Here is a 24,566-nt window from a genome sequence, read left to right as displayed (position 1 = left end):
CTAAGTTAAAGGCTCCTGCTGCAGGACACCCCTTTTATTGCCTCATCAGGGCTTTGAGATAAAGCCTCAAGAAGATAAAGTATTCCACTGTATCTCACCCCAAATCTGAGAAGACTTCTGTTTGTCTTCAAAACACATAGATGAAACTGACAAGAAAACACAGTACAATGAAAGATAGCTGTTAGAAGTGCAGAAGGCTTGCTGATCAAGAAACTTACTCGTTTATAGCAGGAATATGATACAGAACTAAGAGATGGGATTTTCTTAACACAGACTAAAAATGGTAAAGAATAAAACTGCTGCAAAACCTGAAAAATGCCTTTGTCATGAGCAGGCATAACCTTTGAAATTTCAGTTAAAAGGGAATATCCCATGAATCGAAGATGAGGATTTTCAGACTTTCTAGTTTCTTAAAGTCCTCTTTTGTTTTACATTGAGAGTAGTGGTGTCTCTTACCAGGGAAGCACAGGCAGGCAGTAGATTAGTACTTATTTAGATGGTAAATTCCAGCCTATTTGAATTGTATTAAGCATTCTCCTTATTTCTGTGGGATTTGTCATAAATCTTGAGTAAATATACTTAGCACAACCTCAAAGACTGAAGTTTTGATTTCTCAGAGGGCTCAAATCTTTAAGCCTTAAAACTTCTCTTGTTTAAGAGAGATAAAGCAAAGGAATCTACTTGTCAAAACAAATATAGCAAAAAACCTGACTACAGTCCTAGACATTATCTCAATGGGAAGTGGCACTCATGCTAGGCTTTTCGGTAGCATTCTTTGCCCAGGAGCGAAATCTATTATAGGAATTAGTACAGCCTCTTAAAATGATAGCATCACTAAGAAGCAAATGAATCCTATTCTCTTTCCCTCTGTCACCCCCATCCATTCTTCCTCTTTTAAATAGTCTTCAAAGTTTTCTTCAAAGGTCTCCATCCTATCTTTGTTGCCATGGTCACTCAAAGAGTTGAATCAACATTTTCAAAAGTAGTGACTGCTCTAAATGCTTTGTTATTGGAGCTACAGAATCAGTTCTGTGCTGACTAGCGCAAGAGAAGAGAAGTCTTTTTCAAATCAAGTTTACCCTGCACATTAAACTAATCTGAGGGGAAAAAAACAACCATGTGCTTGCCATTGGCGGGAGGCAAAATGTGGCAGGAATGATGATGACCCCATTGTCCTGGCTGCAACATTTGGAGCAACACAAAGGGTTGAGAAGATACAGCTCTTCTATGACATCTAAAGATGTTTTACTCACTCTTTTTAGTCACACTGAAACTGAGAAAGACAACTGCCTCTCTGAAGGAAAGGAGTCAGGAAATATGAAGGCTTCTGAGAATTTATAAAAAAAAAAATCAGACTTCCTCTCCCAACAAGTGAGCAGGCTGAAATAAGGGTGACACATTTGGGCAGCAATGGTGGAAGGAGCTGGCTGGGTCAGTCCTAGACAATGGATGTAGGGAGAACACTGGGGCAGCTTATTTATTTTAAAAAATGTAAGAGAGATGCACCTTCTGTCATTTTGCTTGATTGGGGCTTCTCATGTCCACTTCATTGTTCCCCTTCAAATCTCTTCTCACAACTCTCTTTTGTCCTCATACCTACAAAACCCATGACAATGGTTAGCCTGCTGGTGTGCTGAGACAACTGCCTGTTACACTGACTAATACTGTCTCATTGTTTCCTTGTATGCCCCCATTTGCCTGTATCCATCTGTTGTTTCCTGCCCTCTATGGAGGTTGTAAACTCTTTGGGGCAGGGATTGTCTTTCTGTTCTGTTTTTGTACAGTGCCTAGTACAATGGGCTTCTAGGTACTATGGCAATACAAATAATAATAAATGAAGTATGTGTTTGCCTTTCTTCTGAGAGGAGATGGGGTAGAGAGGTATGTCTCCTCTATCTTCATTTGACTTTCTTTTCATGGCTGTCTCCTTTCCTTATGTCTATTTTCCACATTCCCCCCTTCCTCCTCCAAATCTTTCCTTTTCTAGTTATCTGTCTCTGCCATTGCCCTTCCAGCAGCTCTTTCTTTTTATTCACCCTTCCCACATTATCTGCTTTCCTTTGCTAGTAATCTTCTGACTTCTGCTTAGGTTTACTCTCTCATGTTCTTGCCAGTCTATGCCCCACTCCACCAATGGCTTCCCTATGCTCTGCTGAGCTGCTCCCATCACTTCCCTTCTTTTCTTTTTTCTCCAGTTTCCATAAACTGTTTCTCTCTTACCATCCACTGTTGCTGGAGCCCCCATAGCCTTCTTGTCCTGTTCCTCCCTTTATTTCCATGCACACTTAATCATAGAATATCAGGGTTGGAAGGGACCTCAATAGGTCATCTAGTCCAACCCCCTGCTCAAAAGCAGGACCCATCCCCAATTAAATCATCCCAGCCAGGGCTTTGTCAAGCCTGACCTTAAAAACTTCTAAGGAAGGAGATTCCACCACCTCCCTACTTCATCCACATCAATTCATCCAGCCCGTTACCCCTACAGCTCCATTGAGCTTGTGTCCCCACCAGTTTCTAATCAAGCCATCCTCTGTCCTGCAGGCCTTCCCTCCAGCCAATTGCATTTCTGACCCCAACCTCCTTCTCATTTAAAGATCCTCTGGCCTCAGCCCTCCCTCCAAAAAACCCTACTAATCCAATTCATCCCCGTCCCTTAGTACCTAGTGCCCTCTTCCCAGCAAATGAATCCTGTGAGCCACAGCTCCTTATGTACTAATGTAGCCATTTGATTGTCCACAATTCCCATCCCTTAGCTCCAGTTGGGCCCATTCATTCTCTGATCCCCTGACATGGGGTGCACCACTCACTGCTGGTCTGGCACCTCTTCCTGGCCACTCTGGGGATTAGCTCTTGAGGTCAACTTCCCTTTCCATGCAGTCACTCTCTCTCACTCAGGCCTGCAGCTACTCTCATCCCAGGAACCGCAGTGTCCTCTTCGTGACTCAGCCCTCCATCCAGGTGACTCAGTGTTCCTCCCTTCCAGAGTAACAAAGTCCCCTCTCTCTACCAGTTCTAGGCAGTCTTCCCTTCCACTTCTTTAGTGCCACTCTCTTAGAAGCTGCTAGGGGAACCCAGGCCCACCCTCTACTCTGGGTTCCAGTCCAGGGCCCCTGAGCTCAGCAGTTCTGCGCTTTCCCTCATTGCTCCTTCCCTGGACCACTTCTTGCCACACCTGGTTCCCCTTCTCTCTCTGGGTGTACTAACTCCAAACCCTCTGCTAAGGAAGTGACTACTGCCTGCTTTCCTGCAGCCTTTCCCAGCAGCCACTGCTGTCTGATGTTAGCTACCTGGCTTTATACAGGTCCTGCCTGTTCCTACACACTGATTAGCTCCCTGCCTCTTGCTCCAGGTGCAGCCTGTAGAGTTAAAATAGCCTCCCTGGCCACCTTAACCCCTTTCAGTCCTGGGTGGGTGGTCACCCATCACACCCCCATGAAAGAAAGAGCAGTGCTTTATGAACCAAACCCCCCTTTACATTCACTCCGCCAAGATCAGTTTGCCTCTGTTATCCTGCTCCTCTTTTGCTTCATTTGATCTCAACACAGGCAGAATCATCAAGAAGATTCCCTCTGCAGTCTTCTGCTGTCACCCAGGTCTTGGAAGTCATTTTCTTTTTAATGAACTGCCTAACACACAGTCAACGCCTTTGTCATCTGTTTGTTTACAGGACTGCCACATCAAAAACTAAATGTATACGGTATGTCCTCAGGCCTTTAAGCAAGAGGTGTCCACATAAGAAAGAATGGAAGGCTGAGAGAAGGAGACACCACAATAGATTAGACTGTTATGTCACCTGGGGAGAGAGATATCCCATGTGAAAGAGAACAGGTCTCTCTCTCTCTTTCCTACAACATTTTGACAAAGGGTTAGATCCTGCTCTCCTTACCAAAGCAGACTCACTGAATGCATTGGGGCTACCCATGTGAGAAAGCCAAGCAGGATTTGGCCCAATATCTGATTTCACCAGTTCATCGTAACTTAGAACGGGTGACAGTATCTGCTCAGGAAGCGGTCCACGGATTGGAATAGCAGAGGTATTTCAGGTCAAGCTTACATAAAATATGGCTACATTATGTGTGGCTCTGACAAGCACTAATAGCCTGTCACTGAGCATCATGTTAAAACAATTTGAGCTAACAGAAAACACAGAAGGTGGGAGGAAAAAAGACTGGCAGGGATGAGAAAGAACATGTGCTCAGATATTACAGTGATGAGAGTCACATACAGACCAGGATAGATAGCGGAGGACACCAACATGATCTTATTGTGAAATAATGTGAAACTAGGTGCCAGAGGCATAAATTTGTCTAATTTTAAAATCTATTCAGCCAGCAATTTTTAGAACTACATACACAACCATCATTGGTTTATACTTTGTCTGATGATCATGAGAGTTTCTTGAGAGAAAATGTTTTTGGTTTAGTGGAGAGGAAGTGGAAAAAAGAATATGAAAGAGAAAATAATTTTTAGGAACAACAAAAAACAAAGTAAACCACATCCATATAACTATCATGGACTCGTGTTGGAAAGTCAATATAAAAACATTCTAAAATAGAAAACTTTGAAACCATTTGAAACTTTGCACTATTTAGTATGAAAATAATATGCTTTAGAGTCTGTGCTAACAGAGAATGTATTTAATCTGACGCAGAGTTGGAGATGAAGCAATCCAGTCTACCATGGGAATGCTTAGCTCAGTGTCTGGTAGGTTGCCAACCATTTAAAATGTTTTTGTGTTGGTTTAATGATTGCTCCCATGAGCCTTGATGGTAAGGATTGACATTAATTAAAATACTAAGTCATCAGAGCTTGTATTGTGGAGTGGGGGAGAAGCAGAATTGGATCCAATCCTCTTCAAGGTTTCTTTGGCTTTCCACATTTTTCTTTTAGATGCATCGTACATGCCAAGTGTCCTCTGAGCTGAGGCACAACAATGTAAACAGACGTTCTCTGCAGATATGAAGTAACTCTTCAGGTTTTCCACACATTCCCATTTAACTGATTAGAGGATACTCATTAAAATCAGCTGAACATGCAACTGAGTTGCATTCTGAATGCTAAATATATAAACAAAAAAGAGGATTTTAAAAGATGTACGCTATACGCAATCCAGTAGGAGCTTTGGGCCTCATCCTGCTCCCACTGATGTAATGGGCAAAACTCTCATTGTCTTCTCCGGGAGCAGGATTTACCTGGAGCATGTTGGAAAAGTTACGCCTTTAAAGTCTGTGAAGAACTTTACATACCAAGCATTTGATACCCAGGCACAGACTTGTGAATGTTTATGGAAGGATTTAATTTGAGAGACTAATAAAGTTACACTCAAATAGTATAATATGCTGTGAATAAGGTCGAATGGTAAAATAATGTTGGCAAAATTTTTAAGGAAAGATTTACCTTCTTGTCTTTAAGTACCCAATCATGAAAAGTAGTACTTACAACTTTAAGAAATTGCTAAGTGTGTTTATATTACAAACTCAAGATCCAACCCTAAGAGGCATCGATCTTTCTACTATTAGCATTCCCATTGCATTGCACTGGAGAAATCAGTGGGCGGAGAGGTTGCAATGTGTCCAGCTGTCATTAAACCTTAGAATGAAATTATTTGCACAATATGGAACAACAAACTGAAAATCAAAACAAGTTTAATATGAGATAACTGCACTAACACTTTATATCAGTGAGAACAGTCTGAGCTCCAGCCACAAAAAGACTACTCAAGCATTCATAATGTAAGTGATAAACAGCCCTCTTTTATATGAGAATATAGGGTTCTCTTGTGCAGGGAGTCAAGATGCTTTTTGGTTCTTTTACCAGTTCTGTAATCTTGAGGCAAGCCTCATTTACCCATTAGTGGGGAACATAGCTATAATAATGCTTACCTGACTCACAGAGATGGTGTGCAATAATTAAGATGTGTGTAAAGTACTGATATCCTCTGAGAGTACTAAGATATTGATAAACACTATTAAATGTCATGACAGGGCTTTTCTTATTTAGGGAAGCAACACTTTTGAAAACTGGAATGCTGTTTTAATTTGATTAATTAATTAGGTACAAGTTTGTGGGTCTTCAAATATATATATACTGTGTATCTCTACCTTGACTGGCAGGTGCACATGCTGCAGTACAAACACCAATAAATTTTCCTATACTGTGTAATTGGGCTTAGGTCTCTATTTTGTAACTTTCAGAAGTCAAACTGTGTGTGAGAGATTTGATCACTGCAAAAGAGAGCACTCGAGGCCAAGCGATGGCATTCCTGGATTATGTGAACATTCTTTGGGATTTTAAACATGTGTGAACCCAAGATTATCTGTTTCCATATATTCTCTCAGATCCTGGTGTTCTTTATCTGTCTGCACACCACATATTTAAATATTTTGGCTGAGATCTGATTTTCCACTAGATCTAATCTACAGGGGTTACAGGCAAATTATCTTCATCAGTTTCTTCTTGAAGGTTGCTGTATCAGGGGGCTTGGGGTGCTGGGCAGCCTAGTGGTTGGAACGTTAGACTTTTAGACCACTGCTTGGTTGAGGAGCCTCAGTCTTTAAGGCAGGGAAGGAGGGGGACCCAGACCATCTCTCTCCACAGGCTTCCAGCCCTTGGCCCTGTGTGCATTGACCCTTGAACTGGGTGAGGGGGGAGCAGCCTCCCAGAAAAAGAGAGTCTAAATCTACTGCCCTGGGCTTCTTGCTTCCACTGTCTCTTCAGTTCGGGGTGTTAGCCCTCTAGTCCAATTCGCTGGGTGACTTGCCTCTCATAGTGCCCTCTCATGGATCTTGCCGGCACCTTGCCACAGTCCTAGGCTCCTTCAAGTGGGGCAGCCATGAGATGGTGAGGCTGAACCCCACAATGTCTCTGGGCTTCATAGACCAGTTCCTCAGGTGCAGGAGACTCCTAGGTCTCCTCCTTGGCTGAAGAGACAATACTTACTACCAGGTGGCTGCACTGGCTGGCAGGCTAGTGACCCTTCCTCTCAGGTATGGAGATAGCTAGCTCTTGCCTTTGGCGTTCAGCACCAAACTGAGCCAGGTATTCTCCTTTTCTTCCCCCCTCCAGACTTGGCATTGGCTGCAGGTATAATGGGGCTGGAGTAGCTGGGCCCAAAAGGTTCTCTTTAACCCCTGCTTTGCTGGTGGGCAGTTTCTCTGCTTCTTCACAGTTGCCATGCCCTTTCCCTAAGGGATTGAGTGCCTATTCTACGTATATTCTAGTGGCTATGCAGGTCTCAAGCACATGGAGGAAGAGTGACTAGTAGAGAAGAAGGTCCTACATATTATGGGGTTCTGGTGTATCTTCCATTATATGTACCCAACTCTCTCTCCTGGCTGCAGGACTAGTAGGGGGCTCTGTGACAGCTCCTTGCTTGAGCTGCTACACAGCATAAGGACCATTCCTCTGTTTATTTATCTGTAAAACAGATCTAGCATTCACCTCAAAGGGTAAGATAAAAGCTTAACTACTATTTGTAAAAAGCTTTGAGAGCATCAGATTAAAGGTTTTAGAGAGAAAAAAATAACCTACGTTTCTCCTGCTGATGTTTAGAGCCTTTTATTATAGCTATTTGCACTACCCCATGAAAAGAATAATTCTTGGTTTAGGTTATAACGTATATTGTATAGCCATAGACAGTATAAGCACAAGTTAAATATATAGCCAGTACTAAGTTCTTTTAACTGTCTTCTGGAATTTAAAAAGGAAGTTCCCAGTGTCCCCTTTTTGAAAAAAAGTGTTTTGTTCACTGCTCTTTAAAAGGTCTCAAAAATCCATGAGCCCTTTGCAAACCCAAAACAAACTATGTACATGGAGTAAGCAGTACATAAGCACTGTGGTGCACTACAAGTGCAAGCTTTAAAGGAAAGAGAATCCGATTGTTCTCTATTTCCTTTTTGGCACAACATACTGTGAAGCAATGTTCCCTCTAATTTTTGACAGGCCGTTTGCACAAAAAATTCCTTCTGTGCCAATTTTTGACAGGCTGTGTGTGCAAAAAATTTCTTTTGTGCTTCTGTGCAAAGTTTTGTATGCATGGTGTTTCGCCATGTGCGCGGGGTTTAGGATCTGCGTGCGCACGCGCACAGCTTAGAGGGAACAGTGCCGTGAAGTGAGTCACCTGTGATCTGTAAAACTGTATATGAAATACATACAACTTATATTGGAAAAATTCATATTTGTTAAGACTACACTGTTTTTAAGCCTCTAAGCTAATTTAGTTCAAATTAAGCAACAATTATTGGACTTCTTAGAAAATAATTAGTAAGCTTAAAAACAGAAAAACAGCTTGTCTGAATTATTTTGGGAAGGAATTGATCTAGTGACTAGAATGTGGGACTAAGACTCAGGAGAGCTGGGTTCTCCTTCCTGGCTCTCCTACTGATGTCCTTTGTGCCCACAACTCACTTAACATCGCTTGACTTCAGCTAACCCAACAGTATATTGGGCATAACGGAGTTGAAGTGAGGCTTCATTCACGTTTGTTGAGGTTCATAGAATATCACGGTCGGAAGGGACCTCAGGAGGTCATCTAGTCCAATCCCCTGCTCAAAGCAGGACCAATCCCTCATTTCTGACCCAAATCCCTAAATGGCCCCTGTTGTGAAGGCCAAGACTATAACAGGGTTCTAAAAAGAACTAGATAAATTCATGGAAGATAGGTCCACCAATGGCTATTAGCCAGGATGGGCAGGTATGGTGTCCCAAGCCTCTGTTTGCCAGAAACTAAGAATAGATCACTTGATGATTACCTGTTCTGTTCATTCCCTCTGAAGCACCTGGCATTTGCAACTGTTTGAAGACAAGATACTGGGCTAGATGGACCTTTGGTCTGACCCAGTATGGCCGTTGTTATGTTATTAAGTGTTTTGACTTTCTTAAATGAAAGCGAAAAATATTGTTCAATTGTTACTAATGGGGGGGGGGGGTCTGTTAAAGGAGTTCTCACAGTGCTACCGCTATACAGCCATTGTGATTTCCCTTTTTGAAACTGGGCTGTTTTCTTTGAATTGTGCAGAAAGGCATAAATAATTTTAAAAGCCTCCTCTGCTATAAGAGGTAGGGAAGAAGAAAAAGTGTTCTATTATATAGAATGCTGTAACATCTACTACTAGGCTTGGCTACTGGATTTCCTACCTGCTCCCATTAATTCAGGAATGAAATATGCTTGTTACAAAAATGTTTTCACTTCAATAGTTGAAGATCTGATGCATTAGTACCAAATCTTCAAAAGGAGGGGAAGTTTTATTTTTCATTCTTTCTACAGCCTTCTGGAAAAGTAGAATGCATGGAAATGGTATGGACTAGAGCTAAATTGCTCTCTCTCTCTCTAACTAAAGACACTTAGACACCATCAGTACTATGGCTATCACCTTCATAAGGAAGTGAAAGGTAATGAAGTCACTCAACCAGCACATATTCACTGCTTTATTGCACTTATGATATCCCTAAAGAGAGGGATTGATATTCAGGGTGAAAATGCTCATTTTTTCAGTTTGTAAGACATCTAACACAATGTAAACAATTGTACATTTGAAAAAATGAGGACATTTTTCTAGCCTAGCATGAGCTCTTGGGCTGTGGCTGCTCACAGGGTATTACTGACTCTGGTTCTCTGATCTGGCTGTATCAAACTGCTTTGGTCAGCAGGGTTATTAGAAGCAAGCATGGTTCATTTTCTCGGAAAGTGGGGTTACATTTTGTTTCCTTCCTTTGAAACCCCCCTTCAAAACAATAAAATAAACCAAAACCTAACCCAGAGCTTGAGCCTTGCGGTTTCCGTAGCAGAACAAACTGTTTGCCTGGTGAATGTTTACAAAGTGAATTGCTAATTAATTGCATTTTTGTACTAATTTCTTGGCAGAAGCAAAGGCAGTGAGATACTCACTGCTAACAACAGGTTTCAGAGTAGCAGCCGTGTTAGTCTGTATCCGCAAAAACAAAAGGAGTACTTGTGGCACCTTAGCGACTAACAAATTTATTTGAGCATGAGCTTTCATGAGCTACAGCATAGCCCATAGTCCTAAAAAAGATGAGCAAGCCAACTGTGTACATGATGGCCAAATATTTAAAAAGGGTCAAGTTGCTCCTCAGCTGTGCACATTTTGGAAGGAGAAAAAGAAACAAGTTGATGTGACGAGGGACAAGGAAGGAAGGGAGCACAAATGCCTGGAGACCTGATGGGACAAACAGCATCAATACTATTACTATTGTAATACTATTGTAATAATATAATATTGTAATACTATTGCTATTACCAGCAGGAGAGTGGGTTTGTGGGGGGGGGCAGGGGGGTGAGAAAACCTGGATTTGTGCTTGAAATGGCCCAGCCTGATTATCCTATACATTGTAAGGAGAGTGATCACTTTAGATAAGCTATTACCAGCAGGAGAGTGGGGTGGGAGGAGGTATTTTTTCATGCTTTGTGTGTATATAAAAAGATCGTCTACACTTTCCACAGTATGCATCCGATGAAGTGAGCTGTAGCTCAGGAAAGCTTATGCTCAAATAAATTGGTTAGTCTCTAAGGTGCCACAAGTCCTCCTTTTCTTTTAGCATCAGTATTAAACATCCATTTTCAGTCCTCTGGCTGCATCGGGTTAGAAACTGCGTTGACGGCTTAGATCCTGACGACATACCTAGTGCCTGTCCGCCAATGCGGTGTTTACCCTGGTAGTTTGCACACGTGCCTGGTCCGCCTTTAGCAGTGCTGCCTGGCAGCGCCATCACCCCAACCAACTCCCGCTTCGCCCAGCAGGTCTTTGACAGATAACGATAAGGCTGAAAGGGGGGGGGGGAGGAAACACCCTCTGTCCCTGATCTGACCGGGTCCTACCTTTGCAGCGATGCCCTACACCGTGCACCGATCCTGCTCGCACAGGAACGAGTTGCGACCACCGTTTCTTTTCCAAAACCGACTCGCCTGGGGGGTTTGATGGTTCGGTGCAAACGTTAAAGAGGCCCCAGTTTATCACGTGCCGATGAGCACTTGCCTTCAAATTGCTCAAGCCTCTGGCAACACTCCTCTTGGGAGGAGCGGGAGCCGGCGCCGGTGGGGCCCTCCCTCAGCTCCTGATTTTGCAGGCGCCAGAGGAGCTGTGTCAAGGGGAGCCGCTTTGTAGCACGGCTGCTGCAGTAGTGAGTCAGCTCACTGTTTATTAGGCCCGAGGCAGCGGGGTTTGGCTGGCCGGGGTCGGGGGGGGGGGGTCGGACGCGAATCCACGTTTTCTAATGGAAAGCACCGGCACACCGCGGGAGCCGCTCTCCCCGTTTGCCTCCTGCCCTGGCATTCACAACAGGTGCCCCGCCGGCCACAGCCGATCCTTTGCGCCCCGCCCGAGAGCGAACTGAAGCTGCCCAGCAGCATGAGGGGGCACGGAGGGGTCCGATGGCGAGGTGACACCCGCCCTCGGGCAGCGCTAAGGTTGTTCCCAGGGCGAGGCCGGGAAAAGCCCGGGGAGCCGAGCGGCCTGGCTGGGGGACCCCCAGGGGAAGCTGCGGCGCTGAGCGAGCGTGCCCCGGCCGGCAGAGCAGCGCTGTGCGCAGTGAGGTAATCCCCGGAGAGCAGCGAGTGGGTGGTCTGTGCGGAGGGAGGCGCTCGCTCTGCTCCCTCGGGCCTGATGAGCCAGTTCCTGCAGCTGGGCCGAAGGCGGCCCGCAGACTGCACTCGGCACATTTCTTCATTTCTCACTTGAGTGCCCTTCTTTAGTTCCCTTTCAACTGCCCACTTTATATCGGCTTCATTACACCACCGCTCCATTTGTAATGTAAATCGGGAAACTCGGGGAAGTTTTTCTTTTGGCCTTGTCTACGGAAGAATACCGAGAGGTATTCAAAACGTATTAACACAAATCAATGGCACCAATAAAAGCAAAATCTCCTTAGCAACATAATCTTGATTGCAAAGGGAGAACTGAGAGCATTTAGCAGAACAGTGGCCCACATGGAATACGCATTTGTCTAGAAGAATGCAGCACAAAGCCTAAAAGAGAGATGCTGAAAAAATCCAAAATTAACTCACACTGAACAGTTACTCTTTTTTTCAAAAGTACACAATTGGCTACATTAAATCTATCGTGCGCTTTTCTGCTCAGCAACATTGTATCATACCGCTTTGCAAGCTGAAATTACAACACCCTGCATGCTTCAGAATAGTTCCAGGGCGTTTTTTTAAATATATCTAAAAAGAGGCTGTTAGGGATTTCCTAAGCAGAGTAACCGAAGAGGGTAAAATGTTTCATACATAAAGAAATAAGTTGGCTGGTTAAATTCAACGCTCTCCTCACAGCACTGGATAGAAGTGGAGTTAATATTGCTCATTAAGGTTCAGTTTAAGGAACATTACTAGGTTTTGTAAGACAGTCTGGTAGATTTGCCTAATATGAAGTAAGGAAACAATAATGACTCTGATGGGAATAAGCTGGTGACTTTGTCAATTGGATGGAAATAATATATTAACTGTGTAAGTAAGTAAGATATAAAACAAAACTGAAACACAGCCTTAACAATGGTGTTATTTACTCCACCATAATGGTAATATATACCAATATCACTCTGGTATGAAATACTTAAGAACTTTAGCCACAGAGTTAAATAAAAGCTAGTTTGAAAAATTCAGTGTAGGCAAAACTATCCAATTTGAATAATGCAGTTCTAGAGAGTTTATGAACAGTAAATCACTCACAATTGATTTTTCATTCTATCTAAATCAGATTTAAAGTATTAACTTGATATGATTTAAAACAGACCTGAAGAGGAACTCTGTGTAAGGAAAATTTGTCTTTCACTGTCAGAAGTTGGTCCAATAAAAGCTCTTACCTCCCCCACCTTGTCTCTCAACACTTAAAATAAGCTATTATGCCATAAAACAACTTTCAATGTTTTATAGAAGAAAATAAGCCTGAGTAAATAGCTTCACAATTATTTTATTAGTTTGTAATACATACAACTTAAATGCTTTAAAAAGGTTTTGTATTGGAATCCATTCCAATCCTGGGTCAGGTCAGAAAAAACTTACAGAAGGTTGATGCATTAAAAAAAGTTGTGAAATTCAACAAGAGATTAACTTCAGTAACAGTAGCAGAGGTGGTTAAATATTGTTAAATGTGCATATTTACAATTGCGCAGTTTTAAAATTATCCTCTCCTCACTCATTTCCCTCCCTTCCCCATTAACATAGTACTGGCCTTTAAGCTTTCAGTCACTCATCCTGGATTTAAAATATCTGAAGAGTAATGTTAATATCCTCAAGTCACAGCAATCCAATCCTTCTAATATTCTCAACTGTTTATTACCATGATACCCTTAAATCACATGATTACTTTTGAATTTAGGTATTTGGGAGGCTGCTACTAAATCTTAATGTAAAGTAAATTTATTTATTTGGTTTTTATTTAACATAGATTGATGCAGTGTGGTTATTTTAACAAGTTTGTTTATTTGGCCAATTTGACAGCTCTCTTAGGTCATTTTTAGGATTACTGATTTATAACCGTGTTTCACAGGATTTTACTAACCATATACAGTCAACGGTATCTCTGTAACTTCACTTAATCAGCTGAGTTACAGAGAGATTAATTTAGCCCATACAATCTGCAATAAATTGTCCTTATTTTAGTTGAACCTAGGTCAGCATTTTCACTGCAAAATTCAGGTCTTTTAGGGATATCTAATAAGTTACACATTTTAATGCTGAACTACTCTAATTTCCTTGAAATAATTTACTCTGAAAAAAACCTTCTATTTTAAAATATATACAAAGCATATCCTGATGGATTAGGAAGTGTGTTGTAACCATAACATAAGAGATCACAAACTTAACTTTTAAAGCTCCTTAAGAAAGTTCCTCCATATGCAGACCCTCCTTAAAGTATTTTAGGATTACACTGCACCAGCATATTTTGATTTATAAAAGGTTGCTAAAGCATGGTCTATAAAATGGATTAACAACCCCATTTTTACAAAATAAAAATGATTGAAACAAAATTTTTAGATTACAATGATTGATCCTAATTTTTGACATTTGAAGCAAAGTAATTTTCAATGTTTGTTACAAAGAGAAAATTAAACTGCAAGAACCATTAAATGTTATATCTGCCCCTTAAAGATGAACATTTAACAGTTCCATTTCAGTAAGACACACCCAGCTACAAAATCTACTTAATTTACCTGAATTTAAGCTATCCTCACTGGATCCTAACTCTTGGGTCTTATATGTGTTGTCACATGTATGGACAAGTTAAGATTTTTCTTTGAATACAATTAACCATGCATTACAGGCTCTAGCTTTGGAAGAGATTGGTGTGTAATTAAGGCTGTCCCACTTTTATCCATGATTCCTATTTGAGCTAGATATCTTAAGTTTTAAACTAGTTTAACAGAAAAGTAGAAGATGCTTTATCTCTACAGTGGAAGTGTTTCTCATAAATAACAGAGCTGGAGAAATCTCTATCAATTAGGGCACAGCCAAAAAGGTTAATGAGGCACTTACTGGAGACCCAAAATGTAGTGGGAATTAGAACATTGTCTACAAAAAGCTCAGGAAAGGGATTCAATTAGCCTTGACATAACCTTCATCCTTCAATACCGTTTGATACAGAAAGAAACCCATTTTGAAGTACACTCAGAGAGTTCTGTTACCAAGCTCTATGTTCAGCCTTTTGCACCTTGCCTTCCTAACTAAAATTTATTACAATTACCTTGATTGCACCATTGCCTTATTGTAACTTTCACAAATGCTTGACTCCTGAGGGTAAATGGGAGAGTAACTTCATTTTCTCCAAGACAAGCTGATTTTAATGAAGCAGTATCAAAGGAAATAAGCCTGGATGAACTTTTAAAAAGAGTGTCTTTCAATTAAACAAAACAATCTAGGTTACAAAAAATCTATTTCATCCAGCTGTGATGTGGTGGGGATATACACTGACAAAATTAAATTTAATACACATAACTCAGAGGATTCTTTTTTTAACAACTAGTCTCAAAACATACCAAATCACACTGACTACCACTTTTCCAGGAGATTCCAGCAGTAAAGAACGATGCTATCTATATCAGTAGACAATAACAAAGTCCAAAGTTTGACACACTGTTACTAACAAAACTGAATATATTAATCTGGCGGTGAACTAGAGCACTGCATTAACTGAGGATATGGCACACATGAGCCACATCACACAGTAGCAAGAGCATTTGCTTCCACTGCACTTTTTCCCACTGGCACCCGCTGATTAAGTCTCCCAGCAAAAAGAACATTTGCATTTATCGTTACCAGAAAATCCTGGCTCACCCAGTTTGCAGACACACCTGTCATAGAAAGGGGAAGCATATGGAAAGCATTTCAATGTGGAACTAGTCTTCCTTGGAAACATTCAAGTTCTGCATTTACAGCAAGGGAATTCATCTATCCTTATCTGGTGATCTAAAATGCTCATTGTGTTTAACATCCTCGCACCACACAGTGAAGTGGGCTGCCTTGGCCACAGGCTGATTACATTTTAAATGGTCATGCATACTAAAGTCCAAGTAATCTTCTGGGAAGCAATTTGTAAAATAAGCTTCCATGTAGTCAGGCCCATTCAGCCTATTAGCTCTGTTATTATCTTTCCTATTAATGCCTCAGGAATTATATTTTCACCTAAGCGTGGCCAACAAAATCAGTATATAGTGTACACTTAACAGGATGGGAAGGATGGTTTTAGGGAAAGAATCACAGAAATTGGAGGGAATTAGTAATGATGATGAATACAGATTTCTCTTCTGAAACACCCTCCTTTCAAAAGCAAATTATCTAAGCAAGAACTTGGTTTTAGTCATGGATCCAAAGCCAGCCAGGCTGAAGGCACCATCCATACTACTGGGTTCCTACAATGAATCCAAGACATCTTTTGAGACAAGGATGCATCCTTGATTGATTTTAAGTATCCTTCACATTAAAAAATTTGACCTCAGGGAGGGAGAAGGCCCTTATCTACAAAAATGCAGTGCTTTGAAGTGTAGACTAGAGCTGTCTATATATATATATAGCACAGGTTACTGGATTTAAGAGGTACATGTCCCATTTATATATCTCTTTAAATTGTTCAGTATTAAGCTTTCTGGATCAGCAATCTGCAGGATTACCAACCTCAACTATTGCAAAATCATGAGTCACTCCTCCTCAAAGTTAGATTTGTTTAAATGTCTCTTGATTTTAAATAAATAAATACATACATTTGAGGGTTCTTTTCCTTCTAGTTTCTGAGCCTTTAGGGTTCACGTATTCAAGCTTTTGCCTGCAAACACGAGGGCTACAAATTTACTTAATTAAAAAAAAGCTGACACTCTAACCTAATCACGTGCCTCCAGGAGCTTGTGATAAAAATCATGAGTTGGCAACATTGAAATTGGTAACTATTTGGGGAAAAACAGTTTTTAAACCCTTTCCTATGATATTTAGAACTCTACTACTACAAGTCCTCAGAATCCACATCATATGGTAATGAAAAATTCAGTTATTTTGATGAGTATAACTGGGACTCTTGGATTTACTTGTAAAATTTATTAAAAAGTACCCTTAACAAAGGGACTGTGAAATGCTTACTAGCTTTATGTAACTTTTATCTATAAAGATTCCCTCCTCTAATTAACAGCTCACTGCAAACTCTGCAAATCCCACTGGAAGCTTCAGACCTTAACCAATGGCCAACTGTTAAAGGCTCTTGTAAATATATTATACCATCAGGACTTCTCATGTAGGGCCTGATCCAAAGCCCTCCGGAATGGGAGCCTTTCCCCAAAAACTACAGTGCATCTTTTGATGATGGAGACAAGTGATTTTCTTTGCTTATACTATGGAAAGAAAGAGAAATCCTGGCCAAACAATTAAAGGCAACTGCATTTACAAATCAACTATCTAAAATAACTTTCAAATACAGTCAATGATGCCCTTAGCACCAGTTTTTCACGCTAAAGGTTAAATAGGCATAACTAGATACTGTGTTAAGATTTCTCATTAGTATTCTTTTTAATTAAGTGCATATCCAGCCTTTTTAATTAAGTGCATATCCAGCCTTCACAGTTCAAGCAAAGACTGATAAGTTAACTAGTTAAAGGGAATCAGAAAGATTACTTCCTTTTGTAGGATATTTTCAGGCTATCCTTTATAATTGTAAAGCAGTTAACACACAGACTAGTCTAGTGTGTTAACTGCTTTTCATTTATAAAAGGGCAGCCTGAAAATATCCTGCAACAGAGAGCAGCATTTTGATTCCCTTTTCTCTTTACCACTGTCTTGCGGCCTGCCCAAACTATAAATTGTTTTATTTTGGTAGTTGGGACTTGTAGGAAAGAAACCATTGCTAGAGTCACGTAAACCTACTGCCGATTGGACAAAACACTAGAAATTATGTTAAAAAAAATCCCTATTGGCCACAACGGAGATTAACTTGATGACTTTTTAAGGTCTTTTCCATCTCTAATTTCTATTATTTTTGTTCAGAAGTTAAGGGATTTGTGTAAAGAAGTTTTATAATTACTACTGGATGAATGGTCTACTTTGACAGGAGAAACCACGAGGATTTAAGAATCTTGGTCAGCCATAACTGCCTCAATGATCCCAAACTCCTGAGTCTCTCTAGAGCCATCCCAATCATCTCAGAGACATTGAGAATTGCTTCTTCGAGCATTTCAGATATTTTTGACTTGTCCTTCATGTCAAGGAATTTCCAAAGTTTTTGATCTACAAAAACTCTAATTTGGACTTCTACAACAGATATTCAAAGAGTGATACAGAAGTTTAAAAAATGAGCTGTAAAGTCTGATAAAATGAGACTGACATCCATTTGGTTAATAAACATTTGACACCTTGAGCTGTCATGGCTCTTGTGTTAACACAAGAGCTCTACATATAAGAGCTCTACATATAAGAGCTTTACAAGAGATATGCCCCAAGTGCAAATCTTTAAGCCACTCAGACACTTCTTCATTAATGAAATACCAATGGGGAACTGGAAGGGATAACAGATACCCAACAATATGTCCATGAAAGAGCTATTTTATACAGTCCATTGGGAACTTTGATAACAGTAAAACATACCTGCAGCTTACACAAAAAGCACAAGAGCTCCTTTCTTCAAAGTAGAGAGTAGGAATCAATAGATAAAAGCTGAGTAATGGAAGATCTCTATTCTGGAGCATATATAGAGAACACAGATTAAGATAATTCAGAGAAAACCCTTGACCTTTCTAGACAGCTCCCAATATCAAACAATGAATATGACATTCACTAGTGAAGATTTATAGAGAATAACTATTTTGAAGAAGAATACAAAAATAGTTCATAACATCCAGGTACTTGTATATATTAATGAGAAATGAACCTTGTATTTAAAAGAGTAAAAAGAGTAAAAAGAGAAAGGTATTTGTGTCGTGATATCAACTTTTCATTCATACGAATATTAAGCAGAGTATATTTGTCATAGTTATTCACATTATTGCTTGCTACCACAGATGTATGAGTAACAGTTTCTTAGCATACATTAATGTTCATGTACAGTAATTCCAGTCATACAAAGAACAAACTTAAAAATAAGATTACTGAGTAGCTATTAAAAACAAGCATATATGAAGATACGTACAACAAAGTGAGATAAGTAACAGAATGAAATAGGACTGGCCTGACCCAAGCATACATCACATATCCAGGTTTTTTAAAATCATATTTGTGCAGAAAATAAACCTTGTAAACCTAAATGGGAAGAAATCAGGGTGCAATAAATATTTATCCAGTACATTTCTTAAGTTCTCACTATTGTCCAGCGTACCCTGCTTTGACTAATTTTGTGATACAAGGCATCCATCTCCATTTGTGTCTGGAACTGTATTTTTCAAGATTTCTCTCAAACAACGGCCTACGTAAGGTTATAAATGCATTTTTAAAAGCCCTAAAAAACCTGGAAAAGATTTTCTTGGGACAATAAATTTACTGAAACAAATATTTTTGCACCCTTGTGTACAAGCTCTGGTAAACAATAAGAAGTAAAGAGTTAAGCTGTTACATGGCATTAACCTGAATTAAGATATATACATTATAAGTTGCAATACTAATGTATTTTTGTGATCCTGAGCTCTAGTAATCGTTAGATGCATGCAAACCTTTCCATGATTTTTCCAGTCTGAATAAAATACTTCAAATCCTGGTTTATTAACCTTTAAGATAGAACTTCTTCAGAACCAGCTGATAGATTTCTTCACAAAAGAGCACAGAAACTTCTACTGGTGCATTGACATTTGGGTTCCAAAATGGACAGTTTCAAACAAGCATATCTTTTTATCTCAGTAGAGGTGGCTGGCTGATATTCCCTTTGTTTCCCCCCCCTCCCCGGCCAAAAAAAAAAGGGGGGGGGGAATAAAAATATACAACTAGAATGTCACAGGCAAAATCTGGGGAGGGTCATAGAAGTTACTTAGGTATACAGGTTAAATATTAAAAACTTCCACAATTTACAGTCAACTCATTATGTGTATTATGGGTTAAAAAAATATCTGCTCGCTTGTAGGCTATTTTCACCTGTATATTTATGTTATGTATATACACACACACATATAAAAGACTCTGAAAATCAAGATACATTAACAAACATAGGAAGTACAAGTAATAACTTAAGTAGTACTTAACATTTGCATGAAATGACTTTTGCAAATTTTGACAAAATGCACTTAGAACATGCTGTTATTAAAAAATAAAAAGAACAAAAACCACCACAATAATCTGTAGAACCAATGCTATATCACCACCAGGAGAGCACCAAGCAAGGCACCATTGGAAAGACAACATACTTGGATAAGTCTCTATAAATAAAGCAAATGCTAGTCTGGTCGAAAAATCGGTGTCTTTGGTAAAAATTCTATCAGAATGACCTGTATAAAAAGAAAAACAAATTTAATGAAACTTGGCATCAGTCTTATCCATTAACTGAAGTTCATCACAGCAACCACTCACAAAATTTGTTTACATTTATCTAAAAATGTGGGGAGAGAGGAAGGAATGAACAATCAAGGGCCATGCTACCCTCATTAGGTAAGGGACCACTAGGAAATGATGATACACATCATGTGCCAATCTAAGGGCAGTAAACCTTAACAGCCAGAGTATCATATGGGATAGAGAAACATATGGCTCACGGGTCATGTTAAAATAAGCCACCAGCTAATTATCCATTGACAAACTCAGCTAACTGGCTCATAATTTTTTTCTAACAAAATGTAAAGATATGGATGTTAAAAAGAGAAGATGAATACATGTAAAAACAACTTTATAACTAAACTATAAATACTTGTTCTCAGTTCAGATCAGTTTTGCAATCAATTGAAAATAAAAAAACATGCTTAGTTTCAATGATTTTCCATAAAAAGTACTAATTACTACTCCACTAATAATCTGTTTTACATATTTCAAGGCCCATCTCCATATCAAACAAATTCTCAGGTAGGTAACAAGAAACTTGACTTGTGTTTCAACATGAATATTCAGAGCTAGATTCTAATGTGTGAGCCATTTTGCTATAGGAGGCCATCAATATAACATATCTGAATATAATCTACCCCTTAGTGTGTGTTGAAGGGCATCTTAAGAAAAACTACTCTTTCAAAACTTTCCTCTCCATAAAATTGTCCATAAAATTACTGACACATCAGTAAGATTGGGACTCCTAACACTCTACTCTGTTCAACAAAGGAATGTAATTGAATTTTATTGGTTTCTAACTGTGCAATTCAAAGCACACTGGTAAAAGGAGGTAGCCTTTCTTCTAATCAATTAAAATTGCATTCCTAAAATTTTTTTAAATAATACGTTTCATCATCAAAAGCCTATCATATAAAAAGCATATTACCTGAAACAGACAAAAAGCTGACACTCAGTAGGTACATTTGGGTGCATAGGAAAAAAACTAGCTGGCTGTTTAAAGGATGAATGCCTCATCTGTCTTTTATAAAAAGGTGTGTATGGCGGGGGGGTCAGGGGGTGTTTAATCCATGGATTTGATCCCTGAGGCCAAGGTTTTCAAAGCCTTAAAGTTAGGATTCTAAATATAAATTTAGGCAACTCAGTAAGTAGTTTGATTTTCAAAAATGCTGAGCACCACTGACCTCAGTGGGCTGCTGGGTGCTGAGTGCTTTTGAAATTCAGGCCATGTTTCAAACTAGAATAAGCTGAAGAGGTGCAAGTCATTTTTTCTACTGGTGAAGTGAAACAACTTGCACACTGTTTAGCATCAAGACCAACAGATAAAACCTTTCTGTAGACAAGCCCTATTTAGGTGCCAAAATATGGATATGGAAGCCTCACTTTCCGCATTCATTTTTGAAAGTCTTAGCTTCATTTTTCCACCCCACTTCTTTTTAAAGTTAACTTATAAATGGAAAATTTAAGACAGCTTTAATACAACCAGCATCTTAACTAGCTACAGACAAAAGAATGGAACACAAGTTCTGTGGAAAATCAATGTTGGATTAAAATAACTATATTAAATATTTCGACAGCTAACTTGTTAGAAGCTTTTAAAAATATTTCTCACTCTTCGATCCTGATCCTGCAAACACTTATGCACAAGCTTAACTTTAGTCCTGTAAGTAGACCAATTGATTTAAAATCTTTAGTTAACAGAATGTCCACTATATAAAAAGTGACTATAATTTCATACAAGTTCACCTAAAAAAAGATGAACATTTGTTGAAACTCTAATAAGCCACCCTCCAAAATTAATTAAAAAAACTGTAGCCTCTTTTGCTTAATTTCAGTTTAGTCTGCAAAGGATTTGAAGTGACAATACTAACTACTTCTGTAGAAAAACAGAAGCATTCCATGATGAAAAAAGCAGGACATCTTCATATGGGTAAAGCTCAAAACAGCTTACTGAAATTTGCTATTTTTCCTGCTTATAGTGAAATATCATGTATCTTGTCATAAATTAACATGTTTTATATAATAGATAATGATACAAAAAATCTACTTATTCAGTTTAGTAAATAGAGCTAGACTGTGAAAAGAGACATTAAAAATCCTTTTATGTTTCAGGCTAGAAATAGGATTTAGTGTGAAAATGGAAGAAAGGGGAATGCTAGCAGTGAAAAGATGATTTTAAGATAATTTCTAATTATTTAAACACTATTTTAACCAATCTTTTTATATGCCTCTATGATGGCTTTATTGTTTCAAAGAATAGACAAAATATCACATAACAAAAGACCATGCATATTTAAGAAGTGCTATCCTAAGTATTTCTCCAAGGTTAGTCTTTATTTTCAATAGTTAACCCCTTCCTGGCCCACTCACTTCTCCAATTAAGGAAATCCTACATATTTCAGTGATGTAATCAATTTAACAGACTCATCTCACCACATTCACTCTCCCTTGACTACACTCAAAAGTTTTTGAAAACAGTAATAAAACAGAAAACAAATAAAAGAGCAAGAAGGCAGCTAGGTGAGCAAACTGAAATGTCATACTGACTGACTGAAGAAGGCATGCAACTTTTCAGTGTATATATTTCTATAACTTGAGAACTTTTTAGGGAATAATAACCAAACCGAAGTGTCTTTTGTAGCTTACTTGTAAGACTGACTTTACAAATATTTTAGGTGACCCTATTAAAGATAAAGATACTTTCAAGACAGTTGAGATGTGGGGCAGTTAATATCTATAAAGGCTAAAGATTTCTTAAGCTCCAACAGTTTAGCTGAAAGGTCTTCTTCCATACTTTTAGACTTGATTAGCATTATATAAAACAGCCATATCTGACTTGCTGCGTAACCAAAGTTGTGGTTATTCTTTATACAGCATCTAAAATTTCACACTCCATCAACACACGTTCAAGCTATTTTATCTTGGCAATTAATTTATTATTTTTCAGAACACAGTGAAGCCTTGTTTTCAAGTCATTCATAACTTTATAAATCAGTCCTGCACATGAAACCATGCATCTGTGAACCGTAGAAAATCCTTGCACTCAGGCGATTAAGCTCCTGACACCTTTACTGATTAATAATCATGAAAAGAATAAGATCAGAAGCAAAATAAATGATCATTTAATAGAGAAACTCACAAAACAGCCCTTTAACTTACATATTCCATCATGTTATTCGTTTCACATTTCCTTTTGCTCAGTCTCCAATGCAAGCACAGCTAGACAAGGAGGAAAGAAAAAGAAGAAAAATGAGCTGTATTTTATTGCAGCACACAGACTAGCCCATTTGTCCACCTTTCATATTTTTCGTTCAACAAAAGCATCTGTTTCCATACTGTGCAATTCAGACTCCAACAGTACGAAGCTGCTCCCTGCGGCACTCACCTTGTGGTATAACCTATTGTTTTCCCATTCTAATAACTTCTCAATCGATCTTCGTGTCTGGAAGACAAATGAGAAAGAATTTTACTCTTGACTGGTTTTAGAAAAACTTTGTTTTGCAGCTGCTTTTGTGTGAAAAGGGGAGAGGTATAGGACAGTGACTGAGTACAGGGTGGTCTGCAATACTATCAAACCTTCTGTAGTATTAAACAGTAACTAGAGCAGAAATGATCCTTTTTAAAAAGTAAAAACTAAGTGACAATGTGAAAAAAGAATTGCAACCTTTGAGCACAATGGTTTATACATATGTTTTAATTGCTTGGACTCCTAAGAGTACTCAACAGCAATTTTCAGACCATTTTTAAGTCTCAGCAAGAATGTTACACAAAAATATTAATGTGAATATACTGCTTCCAAAACATCCCTATTTGAACAGCTGAAAGATGCTGTAAACTTTATTTTGTAATGCAAGAGGTCAAGTATAAATATTCTATCTAACCAATACCTTAAAGAAAATCTTTTATATCTTTAGCTCTGAAAACTAGCCAGGAAAATCCGAATATGGAACGGTAGGATGGTAACTTGCACAAATGCTAAATGGTTAAAAAAAAAATCTAGGATTTACACAAAAATGCAGTGCAATACCAATATTTCAGATTCTCAAGATTTGGACATTTGTGCTTTTACATTTGACATTTCATGCAAAGAATTCTGACATTCTGAAATCTAAACGTTGATAAATCTTTACAAATAAAATTTTGCATGTATGCAATTCTAATAACTTATCAATCTTCATGTATGCAAAATGTAATGAAAAACAGCAATCTTTCTGAAGTACAGCTTCATGCCTAGAGATATTTTGAGTATCTAAGTATAATAATTTAGTTATACTTACATTTTAGAAATGTACTCTGACATTTATGGTCATTTGACTGCCGCAATGTCTACTGCTCAGCCCTTAATGGGATTTGCTAGCAAGTACGAATAAAAGAGGATAATTCATGATGCCAGGTGTTAAGATGAGACCAACAGAGCTGCAGGTGCAAAAGGACGCAGCTCTGACAAGGATCAACTGCAACTTAGTGCAGCTGCAGCTTCCTTACAAAGCAATGGGGATGAAGGGGGGAAGCATCTTGCTGTTATTATTGTAAAATAACAGAGGTAGTATAAACAAACACTCACAATCACAAACTAGAAATCTGTGAGTCAAGCAAGTATGAGCTGAATAAAATAAAAATTCAA

The 24,566-nt window shown here is 39.0% G+C and overlaps 1 protein-coding gene and 2 long non-coding RNA genes across 3 annotated transcripts in view; 1 reads left to right on the top strand and 2 right to left on the bottom strand.

Annotated features, from left to right (window-relative positions):
* The window catches only part of LOC144930505 (uncharacterized), a 43,511-nt gene extending 30,690 nt beyond the window's left edge, over nt 1-12,821 (bottom strand). The window contains exon 1 of the long non-coding RNA XR_013635722.1: nt 10,835-12,821. This is a non-coding gene — a long non-coding RNA (uncharacterized LOC144930505). The remainder of the gene's footprint in view (nt 1-10,834) is intronic.
* The window catches only part of LOC140910624 (uncharacterized), a 33,373-nt gene continuing 19,819 nt past the window's right edge, over nt 11,013-24,566 (top strand). Inside the window, exon 1 of the long non-coding RNA XR_012158673.1 lies at nt 11,013-11,136. This is a non-coding gene — a long non-coding RNA (uncharacterized LOC140910624). The remainder of the gene's footprint in view (nt 11,137-24,566) is intronic.
* CHIC2 (cysteine rich hydrophobic domain 2) overlaps nt 18,016-24,566 on the bottom strand; it is a 38,780-nt gene continuing 32,229 nt past the window's right edge. The window contains exons 4-6 of the mRNA XM_073342021.2: nt 23,328-23,384; nt 23,102-23,161; nt 18,016-19,896 (exon numbers count right to left, since the gene is read on the bottom strand). Coding sequence (XP_073198122.1) covers nt 19,846-19,896; nt 23,102-23,161; nt 23,328-23,384 — 168 coding nt within the window. The 3' untranslated portion in view covers nt 18,016-19,845. The remainder of the gene's footprint in view (nt 19,897-23,101; nt 23,162-23,327; nt 23,385-24,566) is intronic.

Source organism: Lepidochelys kempii, chromosome 4, assembly GCF_965140285.1.
Source record: "Lepidochelys kempii isolate rLepKem1 chromosome 4, rLepKem1.hap1, whole genome shotgun sequence".
In the NCBI taxonomy this organism is placed as follows: Eukaryota; Metazoa; Chordata; order Testudines; family Cheloniidae; genus Lepidochelys; species Lepidochelys kempii.
Note: the sequence above shows the minus strand (reverse complement) of the source record. Positions and strands in the feature narration are given on the sequence as shown.